This window comes from Aricia agestis, chromosome 19, assembly GCF_905147365.1.
Source record: "Aricia agestis chromosome 19, ilAriAges1.1, whole genome shotgun sequence".
In the NCBI taxonomy this organism is placed as follows: Eukaryota; Metazoa; Arthropoda; class Insecta; order Lepidoptera; family Lycaenidae; genus Aricia; species Aricia agestis.
In genome coordinates, this window is record NC_056424.1 from 4,417,766 (window position 1) to 4,430,788 (window position 13,023).

The 13,023-nt window shown below is 36.3% G+C and overlaps 1 protein-coding gene across 2 annotated transcripts; it reads left to right on the forward strand.

Annotated features, from left to right (window-relative positions):
- Positions 1–1,196: 1,196 nt before the first annotated feature.
- On the forward strand, positions 1,197–12,713 carry LOC121736435. 2 transcript variants are annotated; one of them, XM_042127626.1, is made up of 15 exons: positions 1,197–1,290; positions 1,399–1,482; positions 1,680–1,899; positions 2,739–2,822; positions 3,139–3,262; positions 3,737–3,863; positions 5,127–5,282; positions 5,815–5,972; positions 6,457–6,595; positions 7,203–7,315; positions 7,699–7,814; positions 8,491–8,616; positions 9,816–9,923; positions 10,264–11,171; positions 11,448–12,713. In XM_042127626.1, exons 2-15 carry the CDS (start codon positions 1,438–1,440, stop codon positions 12,573–12,575), a joined length of 3,552 nt encoding a protein of 1,183 aa, XP_041983560.1. In that variant the 5' UTR covers positions 1,197–1,290; positions 1,399–1,437; the 3' UTR covers positions 12,576–12,713. The 2 variants fall into 2 exon arrangements, with proteins under 2 accessions (XP_041983560.1, XP_041983561.1); XM_042127627.1 differs by having other exon boundaries at positions 8,497–8,616.
- Positions 12,714–13,023: the final 310 nt, after the last annotated feature.

Here is a 13,023-nt window from a genome sequence, read left to right on the forward strand (position 1 = left end):
AAATATGACAACTGTCAAATAAACGTCATTTCTATAAAAACTTTCCAAGTCTTTGCCTTAAGTATAGTTACACAGCCAATACTGGCTGCCAATAAGGCAGCCAGTAGTGGCTTGGTATATTGCTGCGTGTGAACAGTTTTTCAAGCCAGGCCAACGCTGGCTGCTAGTAGTGGCAAGAATAGAGCGCCCGTCTATTTTTCTAGCCAGTGACCTCCGCCCGCATACCTCTCAACCCCCGTGCCAGCAGCGTTGCGGACATATTGTGTAGAGTTGTAGACGCATCTGACCAGTCACTAGCGAACGTCTGTACTGTATGCATGTTTTGGAATTTCTAGGACAAAATGTCGAGAAAATTTAACGAAGAGGATACTTAAATTTATACAACTTTATATGAAGCTCAGATGCTTGTGGGATAAGCGTTGTGATTCATACCAAAATAAACAAATGCGCACTTCAGCACTAGAACAATTTCGTGCCGAAATGAATATTAAAAAAAATCTTTTCGTTTTCTTTTTTTCTAATATATCAATCGACTCTTCTGTTAGTAGTTCGCAGATGTTCAAACATTTCTTTTTCAATAGGCTTTGCCGTGAACTCATTTTTTAACCGACTTCAAAAAAAGGAGGTTATCAATTCGACGCGTATATATGTAATATTTCCAGAACACACAGTTTTTGTATATGTTAATCTATATCAGCTTCTGAACAAACGAGCCAAATGTCAAAAGTATATGTATGTATGTTTTTATGTTTGTGCACACATATCTCCGGAACTACAAGTCCGATTTAAGTGATTATTTTTTGTTGTTCTATGTATTGTTCAACTTAGGCAAGTTTCATCAAAATCGGTTCAGTAGTTTTTGAGACAAGGAATTTAAATTTTAATTACTTAACATAATAATTTGAAGTCGGTTTTATCTTTTTAAAATACTATTATTTTAAACTGCAAACGTGTGGACACCCGAAGAAAAATCCGTGAATGGCTTTGTCTAAACAAAAAGGGCCAGGCCAGTACTGGCTTCTGTAGGACTAGCGCCAAGATTATTGGATCTGTGTAAACTATTCCTATAACCTTTTAAAAAAACATTACGTCAGATGCAGCAAATGTCAAAATGATAATTGTCAATGTCATTAGATTTAAGATTTCAAAAATTTTTGGATTTCGGATTTCAAATAAAATGTATAAACAAATAAAAATAAAATAACTACAATCTTTGGCCATGTTATTTTAACTGTAGAGAAAACTTTTTGTAAAATGAGTGAGAATACTAATGATTTGTTATAATTATTGGTAGGTAAGTCGCAACTTGCGAATGTTAATGAATTTTATTTTGATTACCCTCAAATACCTAATTCATTTTAATGTAAATAACAAACGATACCGTAACATTTTTTTCAGTATTCTAAATGTGATTGAAAATACGTGTATTTAATCTCCATGATGAGCAGCTCATCACCACACAAGTGTAAAATATGTAAAAAGGTACTTAAAGTATTTTATTATTATGTGTAAAGTTCTAAATTAAAAAAAAAAATTATCACTAAAACTTTGAAAGTGTTTGTTTTTGATTTTGTTTAAACTTTATTTAAGTACATCCAATGTTACACTAAAGTAGTTCTCAGAAGTAAAATTGCAAAGCTAATTACACAATTAATCATTATAAATGATACTTTTTTCAGACCTTTTCAGAGTTAGCAGGCCTGCGTCAGCATGTTCAGACACATTCTTCGGATAACCCATATGCATGTCATTTGTGTTCATATGCGGGAAAGACAGTGAAATATTTAAACAGACACATTAAGCTCAGGCATATGGTTGCTGATGCCTATGAGTGTAGTTACTGCGATAGGAAATTTCATTACATATCACAATTAAATGCTCATCTCCCAGTCCATACAAGTGAGTGAAATTTCAACCACAGTTTAGATTCATATTACTGTCCGACATACCAACTATTTTAATTAATACTTAATAGACATTGTGAACAATGAAGAAGAAATAATAAAATGTAGATGAGATTCTGCTTATATTCAGCTTAAGCTGGCATTACACCACACTGTATTCAAGGACTATAGTGTGGTATAGTCCCAATTTTATTAGATGTGTCTTGTACAGGGTGTAACAAAACTAAGTGATAATACCTTAGGGTGTGTATGTGTTCCTCAAACAGAGTTCACTGTGAAAGTAGCAGCGCTGAAAGATAAAAAAAAAACACTTTTGGATGGGATAACTTGTGACGCTAGCCCTAGGGCGCTTGACCATACTAACATAAAAAAAAAATTTGGTCTTTCAGTGCTGCTAATTTCTCAGTTAACTCTCTACAAGGAACACACACCCTAAAGTATTATCACTTAGTTTTGTTACACCTGTACAAGGCAGTGTAATACATATTATATCCTTGCAGGATAATTTAGCGGTTTCTGGTAATTAGGGAAGTCCGATCTCTGAAAAAGTATGTTGTGATATTGGCTTAGTATGGGAAAAAAATATGTTGTGGTCTGAATTTAGTATAAGGCGGCGTTTCCACTGAAGCGGAGCTCAGCGGTGCCTGAATTGACCAATCGTGCTATTCCAGCAGAATGACAGCGAAGCGGAGCAAAGATTTCGAGCATGGTGATTGGTCAATTCGGCACCGCTAAGCTACGCTCCGCTCCGCTTCAGTGGAAACGCAGCCTAAATGACTGAAGTTAAAACATATAATATATAGTCTTAATTTTACTTTAATTAACTTTTTGCAGATTCTAGGCCACACAAATGTGATATCTGTGGAAAAGGCTTTAATTCCTATTTTGTTTTATCAACCCATAAAAATATTCATAAAGGTATGTCAATTATATTTTAATATTACATTCCTGTATGAGTTGAATTGAAATGAAATTTGTTCATGTGGCAAAATGCCGTATGACCAATATAAATCTTACTAACATTATTGTCATCAAAGTAACTTTTTGCACTCAATTACTATGTTATATACATTATGCAAGAATGTGACACTTCCTTGACATTATCGTGATAGTTTGAGTGTCACAATCCTGTATGCAACTGTCTAGAAAGTGTCACTTTACAAGGTGGAAGTATTAGTTCCATAAGTGACACATGTGTATGTGAGACTATTTTCATTTCAAAAAATTTTTTCAGCTGAAAGACCATACAAGTGTTCGTACTGTGAGTACGCGTGTAACGACAAGTCGACATTAAGAAAGCATCACGAGAGACATACTGGCGTCCAAAAAATATATCAATGCGAAAAATGCTTGAGGAAGTAAGCTGCTGCAATTTATTTCATTTCTCATCTTAAAAGTTTATGCTATAACAAGATGTTACATTTGTCATTGCTGTAACGTCATCAAAAAAACTATCATGCTTTTGCTTGAAGAAGTCACAAACACGTGCATAAACGTTTGCCTTTGTAATATTAGTCGCTTTTATAATATAAGGGTCCTTATATTATATATTTTTTTTATAATATAAGGAGAGTGGTCACGCGGTCAAGCGTTCAAGTGGTCTGTTTTGCGTTCTTTGTATTGTATTACGTTATATAGAGATACTCACACAGAGGTAGTTCTGACCGCGTCAGAATTATTCCTGTGGGACTGACCGCTCGAACGTAGAATATGAACACAGAATGCTTGAACGCGTGACCGCTCTCTGTCTGATAAGTCCCTTAGTGTGATGTATTAAAAAATATTGGTTTAAAAATATATTCTACCAACTTCTAAATACGTCATTATGTCAGTTTCAAACAGAAAACGGATCTCCGAGCCCATGTGTCTGAGGTGCATTTGAATGTGGATTTGAGGACCAAACCATGTGAGACTTGCGGGAAAAAGTTTAAATCCACATCGGATTTAACCTCACACATTGTAAGTATCTATATTATACATAGACTTAATATATACTGTCGATATTATATATATCTCTCTCTTCCTTTCTTTGTATTATATTTATATGAAATTAACTTTATTAATATCTAACTAGCTATTTGACTTTTAATTCTTTACGATGCTGAATTGTTCTGTTCTCGACCTGTTATCCTAAAACTCGTTTGCATCTATAGTCCGTGCAATCCACGAAGACGCGCCCCACTATTCCTCCTAATCGTTTATAGTATATGTGTGCAAGCAATAATGAAAAACTCAAAGCAGATATGTTACTACCGCGCGCATTGTGAAGATTCAGATACGGCCCAATTGGGCCGTCTGTTATTTAGTCTGCATCGAGCGCAGTCACGAACGTGCCGCGTCTTGTCTTAGAAAATGACGTCGTGTATGTTTCGAAAATGTACCAATTATGACTCGAAAGTAAACAAAACACATGGAATCTCTTACCATATGTCTTGATTGCAATAAATACCTCGATTATTTACATTTTCAAATAATTTTTCGAACAATCTGGAAAAAATCGAATTTTCGTCATAGCTCAGGCGAAGGAAGAGACAGCGATACGATTCGACATTTAAAAATAGAACTGTCTCTTATATGTAAATAGTTTTTCGTATCTTTTGTTTCACTTATCTGTCTTTCTCAATGTTTGCAATTTTGAATTTGAAAATTGTTCGGAAGAGATTTAAGCCGGAAAATAGTATGGACGTAACATATCTGTATAAGTAGAATATCATTGTGTGCAAGCTTTTGCCAATGTTTGAGTGTTATCGGTACACACTAATTGCCTATGAGTGCACGCGCACACTACAATAAATAGACCAATTAAGAAAAAGCGTCACGGTCAAAGAGAAAGATGCTTACCCAAAAAGTGGTGGGGCGCGTCTTCGTGGATTGCACGGACTATAACTTTGACGATCTAGTTTGGAGATATAAATGTAAATATCCAAAATCTGCATTTAACTTTACCACGCGAAGCCGCGGGCAAAAGCTCGTGTAAAGTATATGGATACTTTACACGAGCTTTTGCCCGCGGCTTCGCTCGCGTTAAGAAGTATTATTATATACAAACTTCAATTCCCTATTTGAACCCCTTGGGGTTGGAATTTATCAAAATTCTTAGCGAATGCCTACGTTATAACATCTACCTGCATGCCAAATTTCAGCCCGATCCGTCCAGTGGTTTGGGCTGTGCGTTGATAGATCACTATGTCTATATATATAGATTACCATAAAATCTTCCAGAAAGTAGTCCACGAGAAGGCATACGAGACGAAATGCGATATATGCGGCCTCTACATCAGCAATCGGTACAACCTGAAGCAACACCTCCGCTCACACATCACACTCCGACCATTCATCTGTGGGTTTCAGGGCTGCGACAAACGGTATAAGGATAAGGTAAAGCTGAAGCTTACTTAAATATGCTTACATTAGTAGCTATGCGAAACTTGGCATTCTTACGTGGTAGAGCCATGCTTCGGCACGAATGGGCCGGCTCGACCGGAGAAATACCACGGGCTCACAGAAAACCGGCCTGAACAGCGCTTGCGCTGTGTTTCCCCGAGTGAGTGAGTTTACCGGAGGCCCAGTCCCATACCCTATTCCCTTCCTATCCTCCCCTATTCCCTTCTTTACCCTCATCTTACACCTATTCCCTCTTAAAAGGCCGGCAACGCACCTGCAGCTCTTCTGATGTTGCGAGTGTCCATGGGCGACGGAAGTTGCTTTCTATCAGGTGACCCGTTTGCTCGTTTGCCCCCTTATTTCATACATTAAAAAAAAAACATGGAAGAAGTTTCGGATGTGCGACACCAGTTGGCAGCACTTTCTTTGCACACACCCTTTGCTTAATGCCAAGTTGATAAAAAAAACTTAGCTAATTATAAGCAATATTGTCTGTCTCCCTTACTAATAATTTTTAACATTCCAGGAGGCCTTAACGAAGCACAGCATCATCCACTACCCGGACCGGCAGTACCCGTGCGGCGTGTGCGGGCGGCGGTTCACGCGGCCCGAGCGACGCCGCGCCCACGAGACCACGCACCGCCCGCGCGCCCGCGCCGCCACCTGCGACCACTGCGGCGCCAGGTACACCGCTACGAGGATGATAAAATATATGATCCTTGTAGCAGTGAATGGTGAAGAAAAGCTAAAAATATTGGTTGATAAAAAGCAACGTAAACTATGAAAAAACGCCAAAAAGGAATAGAAATTAAAGTTGAACTAAAAATGTTCCGTACAAAATAGTTGCCATGCTTATGTATGTATTCAGTATTTTACGTCTAGACAACTATAAAGAAACTAGCGCCCTCTTTTGCTAGTAGGGGATTAGACTTTACTAGTCGAAACTATAAGATGGCACGCAGCATCATGGTGCAGAAGACAAGTTTAGTGCTTCCTCTCGTGATTCTAACTGAACCTACCTCAACCTCAAAAAAAACCTCTTTATAATAAAAATCAACCAGCATAAAAAAGTCAGCTCACTTAATCTTCAAATTCCATACGTTTTGTATAGAATTAAAAAAAAAACAAAAAAGAAAGGTTGAAAATAACGTCGCCATATCTCTTTCAGTTTCTACAGCAAGAACTACCTGAGTAAGCACATAGTGACGAAACACCTCGTACGAGCGCGCTTCTACTGCGACGAGTGCGGGTTCTGTGCACACAACAAGCCCGGACTCATCACGCATATCAAAGCTGGACATGACACGGTAACTATATTGTTTATTATTTATTCTTTATTCATAAAACATTAGATAAGTACATAATACCTCAATGAATATTTGAAGACTAAAGATAGCCAAATCGGTTAAACTCTTCTCGAGTTTCAGCGAGACTAACAAAATTGAAGCTAATTTTTATTTATATACTAGCTGACCCCGCGAACTTTGTTTCGCTGACAATGAAATTAGGAAAAGTATACACTATAAAACATTAATTCTATGTATCGTTAATACTTTTCGCAGCACAAGCGAAATAATGTAATTTTATGTCCAAATTTTGCTACTTTAGGTTACATTTTTGCAATTTTCGGAAGGATCTCTAATACTTTTTAGAATAAAACATAGCCTATGTCCATCACAAACGGTGTAGCTTTCCATGGGTGAAACATTTTTTAAAATTAGTTCAGTAGTTTTTTAACCTATTCAATACATAAAAACATATAAACCAACAAACTTTTCCTCTTCGTATAATAATGTCTCGGATCTTGGATCCATCAAATATGTTTCTAGTTTTAAGACTTTCACTGTAAACAGTTTTGTGTACATAAATTATCAATAAATAAATATTATCATATTATTAACACTATTTTTTCAGGATCTTACGTGTAAAATATGTAACAAAGTATACAAGAAGAAAACCATACTCAAGTCTCACTATTGGAACACGCACTTCATCAAATACAAGACTAAGACGAGAGTCGTGAAGCCGTAAGTACTAACTACTAATTATTATTATCAAGCTGACCTGCCAATACGTTATAAATAACTGTATTATGCAGTATGTATATTGTATGTCACATATATAAATAAACCTTTCTCTTGGATCACTCTATGTTTTAAAAACTACATCAAAATCTCGATGGATCATACAGTACATAATATAGCAAATATTTGCTATAAATGCCTTGATCTGAAAAACTAAGCAAAGGATTTTGATGTAGTTTTTAACTTAGTTTTTAAGCAAAACAACAGTTAAAGTCTCGACTTTAACTGTTGTTTTGCTTTTTTTTTTTGGATTTTGGGAACCTATGTTTCAGAGTATATTTTCACTTTAAAATTAATAAATTATTCATAATTTATTTTATTTATAGGAAAAAGCCGAAAAAGCCAACAAAACCGGAGAGGGAAGTGAAAATAAAAGAAGAGCCAATAGAACAAGATACGTCGCTAGAAACCTTAGAAAATTATAGAAATGAAATAACGCGCGGTAAGTTAAAATTTATTAGTTCTAAAATAACTATAGTCCAGTCGCAGGATAGAGAGTGATTAGTCCATTGACATCTCTTTCACGCGCTTACAAAAATATTTAGTTTACACGTGTTATTTGTGTTAGTTGGATATGTTACGCTCAAAGACCGAAATCGCTCAGTAAGCGAAAAATTAGCTCACAACGCGTTGTGGTCACAGTGAAACAGCCAGACATACAGTAATAATATTAGTACGGATAATATGGAATTATGGATATTTTATAAATAATAATGATAAACACGTTATGCAGTGATTTAGTAAAAAAAAAATATTTTGTAGTACGCGTGGTAATTCAAACATAATCTTCCATACCTATGGACGATTAATCAATCAAGAACAAATCAAAAAAAACGAATAGCATATATCAGCCACGACACGAATTTCGCGTTATGGTCTTTTTGTGATTGCCAGAACGCGTCGTGGCCGTTTTCATTAGAGTTACTGTTTCACTGTGACCACAACGCGTTCTGAGCCATTTTTTCGCGCATTGAGTGATTTCGGTCTTTGATCGTAACAGATATAACCTCTAACCCCTATTTGGTCGGATTATGTCGCATATAGCTGATAATATATGTGATATAATAAGACCAAATCACGAAATCTATTTTTATTATTCTCTAAAATTAAATTTGTAGGAACAGACGCAGACCAGGCAGCCAAGATGAAGGAGCTGATGATGAATGCCGTGATTGCCACATCCGACAATCTGGAGACGCTGTTCAGAGACCTGCTGAAACCTGATGATGAGGACGATGATGATGGTGATTATTTTCACTTAAAGTTCTACAAAGATCTCTTAACGCACCATCATCTTATAAGGTGTCTATTGATAGACCTCTGTTTTTACAATCACGCCCTCCTGTCATTTTTATCTAAGTATCATTCTGCGGTTGGGCCGAAATGTCATGTCATGAAACATGTTATATGATATTGTTACGGATACGGATAAGTAGTGTGCCATCTAGCGTCAAACCAGCGAAACTTATCGAGGGAACACAGACAACATAAATCTCCTACTCGATACTAGATGACGTTAGCTGTACGATTAGAACATGCTCGAACTTTGTAGAAACATTCCACACTTGTTTACGCAAATCGGGTAAGGAACTTTTTGGAACTCGTCTCGTCCATATGAATAGCCGCAGGTAGACGGGCCAGAAATTCAGTTTAGTCTGAGCCATCTTGAAGGCGACTTCGAAGTGAAAACAAGTGATCAGTGAGTGAACCAGAGAAACCTACGGCTTGGCTACGACCTAGGACAGTGATAGTGCTTAGTGATTGGACCTAGCGATTAGTGTTTGAACTTAGTGCTTATGGTCAATTTACATAAGTGACTAACGGGTCGATTTTAGTCACCCGGCAAGTTACCAGTCGAATCGCCTGTCCATGTCGAATCGCCACCCCATTTACACGGGTGACTAACGGGTCGATTTTAGTCACCCGGCAAGTCACCAGTCAACAGTAGTATTCGCAGCAAGCGATCGCTTGCGACTGAGCGTTTGCACGGTCGATTTTAGTCACCAGCCGCATACGGCCATTGGCCGCACGACTTTGGGGCTTGCGACTTTAGCCGCATGCGGCGTAGTCGCATTGCCATTTACACGGTCGATTTTCGCCGTGCGGCGGAAATCGTGCGGCTTTAGTCACCCGTGTAAATCGGCCATTAGTGGTGGACTTAGTGCTAGTGAATAAAGTCTTCAAGAGAGGTCTTTCTCTCCAAATTCTTCGAACTCTAGCACGTAACAATATATTACCGCATTGTTTTCACGCTAGAGGCAGCACCAGCACACAGAGTAAACAAAATGTTTTGTTCGACGTTTGACAACGTTTCTGTCAATATGAAGTGTGCAACATGTCGGGTTATTTACTGTATGTGCTAGTAGCGCCCTTTTTGCGTAATATTCCCTATTGTCAAAAGATGCTTATAGCTTAGCGTTAATATTTTGAAATGTTGTTACAGTTAAACATGATTACGATTCTCCATTATTATGTGATGCCTTGCTCGAGGAGGAGGCTCAGAAACAAATGAAAGAGATGCTAACAAAATCCCAGTTTGCAGTTTTTTATGGTATGTAAATGTTTATAATATTATTATAATAAAAACTAACTGAGCCGGCAAACGTTTTGCCATATAAATTATTTCAAGTATCAAAATAAAAAGTAGATAAAACCTAATCTCCTATTAACCTATTATGTCGTGTTTCTCTTTTTGTAGATACTTTGTGTAGTGTTAATTTTTTTTTTATAAAATATTATATAATAATAAATATATAATACAAAATCCTTGGAAAAAAGTAACACCGCCGAGTAAATTACAGGTGGTGATTTTTTGCCACATAAAATTAACGTTAATTTATTTACCAGTGCTTGTTTTTGAATATTTTCTTAACTTTAAGTCACTATTGCAGGAATTAAAAAGAAAACTCTGGAAAGAGTCACAATAGATCCTACTCGTAATACATACGAAAGATCTGTCAGAAGTTCAGAAACTATACCACAAGAGTCTAATAAATATATAAGTAGTCAAATATCAAATACCTCATCAAGTATTAAAAATGACTCTAATGTTATATTGGAAGCGCCTGTCAGAACTTTCGAACCTAAGTCACAAGAGGCAGAATATAAAGAAATAGGTAATCAAATATCAAATGCCTCTTCAACTGTTGAAAATAATCATAGGCCTACTGTGTATCAGAAGGCAAATAATGCTATAGAGAAAACTGAGTCCGCAACTGACACGATCCAAGTTGATGAAAAAGATCAACAACATCAAAAAGAAGATGGTAAAATACACTTTAAAAAAGAAACTAAAAAAGTAAAAAAGGTTGCGAAAAAAAATAAAAGTAAAGCTTCTAAGAAAAAACGTAAATTAAAAAGTAACAAAGTTGCTAAAAGTAGTGCTAAGAAAACAGGTAGTGTTGAGGCAGTAAAAATAAACTGTGAAAGAAAAGAACCGACAGTTGGGGAAAAATCTTCAGAGAATGAAACTGATGGAATAAAATTAAAGAGTAACAAAGTCTCTAAAAGTAGTGCTAAGAAAACAGGTAGTGTTGAGGCAGTAAAAATAAATTGTGAAACAAAAGAACCAACAGTTATAGAAAAATCTTCAGATAATGAAACTGATGGAATCAGAACTAGACGACTAGTTTTAAATAAAAGTTACGCAGATATAGAAAACTCTGATGATGAAACTACCGAAGATATTGAACATAACGAAGGGGAAGAAGAGTCTGTAGATCAAAATAGTGAAGCAAATCAATCTGAACAATCGATGCCGCCTATATTGAACTCTCATCAGTGCTACGAATGTTTCATGGTAAGTCATACACTATTAACACTAGTAAATAATATGAAACTACTATCTAATAAAGTACAGATCTGCGTTATTTGGTCGTTGGATATTAGGACAATAAAAATTATTTGATAAAGATCACCAAAACAACGTAGGTACGGCATCTGCCTGTAAATCAATTCACCTAATGGTGGATGGATATTCTAATGATTAATTATTGGACACATCTACGTCGATGCCGTATTTACATTCTCTTATAAATTATAGTACTTCATTTAAAATAGTGCTTATTTATTTCAGCTTTTCGATAGTAAAGATCAATTACTTGAACATTGCAAGGAACATTATAATTTGTGCAACGATGTAGTGCTAAAGAAATGTCCACTTTGCGATTTTGTGACCAACGGATCTCTGCCAAGGCACCTTAAGTTGATGCATAACATGGACCTTAAAAATACATATCGGCCGAGCGTAAAAGAAGACGAAACCGGTTCCAGATATTTCTACAATGTCGATAGCGAGGCTATCGATAAAATAGATATCATTCCAAGCGTTAAAAATTTAAACAAAATGGCGTACATGAAACTAGACAGACGAAGGAGAGAAGAGAATAATAAAGCCGTCAAGAAAACTAAACTAGTTAAAAAGCAAGGGGAGTGGGTCGTAGAAAAATTCAATATCAACATAAAGGCAGATAACATAGTGATACCAGATTTGAAAACGATCAAGGGTGATTACTTTGAAGGGTTGAAAAAGATGGCAACACTCGCTAAGAATGACGGCAAGAAGTTTATGTATCCGTGCAAAGGATGCGAAAAGATCTGCCAAACGCTATCCGCCTTAAAACTGCACTACCGACACCACGATCCAAATAAAAAGCCGTTCAAACCCAAAGTGTGGAAACACAAAATGAAAGGCCAGAAGCCTCCAGAACCAACGAAACAACCTGAAAAGATATCTGAAAAGAATATTGACACTAAAAGATACGAAAAACCAAAGCCGATAGTGAACAAACATAAATGCGATCCCAAACTGATGGAGTTCTACAAAAACAACATAAGAGGAGGCGATATAGAGTTCTGGCAGTTCTTGAAAATCTACAATCGAATGTCCAAAGACAATGTTAATGATTTCAAAGATTTGGAGAACTCAACGAAATTTGGCATTCATATTGCTGATAAAACTGCCGATAAACCTATCAATGATATTGATATAAATTCTGGTTCCATCCAGGAACCTTCCGAAAATTCTAGTCAAGCAACTAGTTCCATGAAATTGGCCACAACAGTCGAAGTTTCTAGAATAACAAATATGAACTCCAAATTCAAAAGGGTTGTGATGATAAATAGAAAAGAACATCTCAGACGAATTAAACTAAAGCAGCTACTTCGTGAGAAAATGAAACAGAATGCTAATACCAAGTCATAAAAAGGTATGAGATTTTGTTTGCGAAAATATTATTTATGAGTAGGTACACCAAAGAATTATATAGAAATATCATGCTGGTATTAGTGATATTTTGTAAGTAATAACTATTATCAAGCAATTTCGTTTTATTTTATAGAAGAAAGTAGTAAAATTATTAATAAAGCGAGCCCTCATTAGATACACGACAGCCTTAGGACAGAACCCGCTTAACTGATTTTGATGAAATTTGGTATGAAGATACTTTGAGTCCGGGGAAAGGTTATAGCCTATAGGACGAGGGTTTTACTCGTGACAGCTAATGACTGTCTCAAAACTGTTGTCGCTCTAGTGCGGTCTAATAGTAGCAAGCACACAAACAAAAATATTCAATATCAAAGTCTTAAAGGTGCCCATACACAGGACAATTTGTCGTTTCGATCGATCGTCAAGAAAATCGTCCAATCGATCT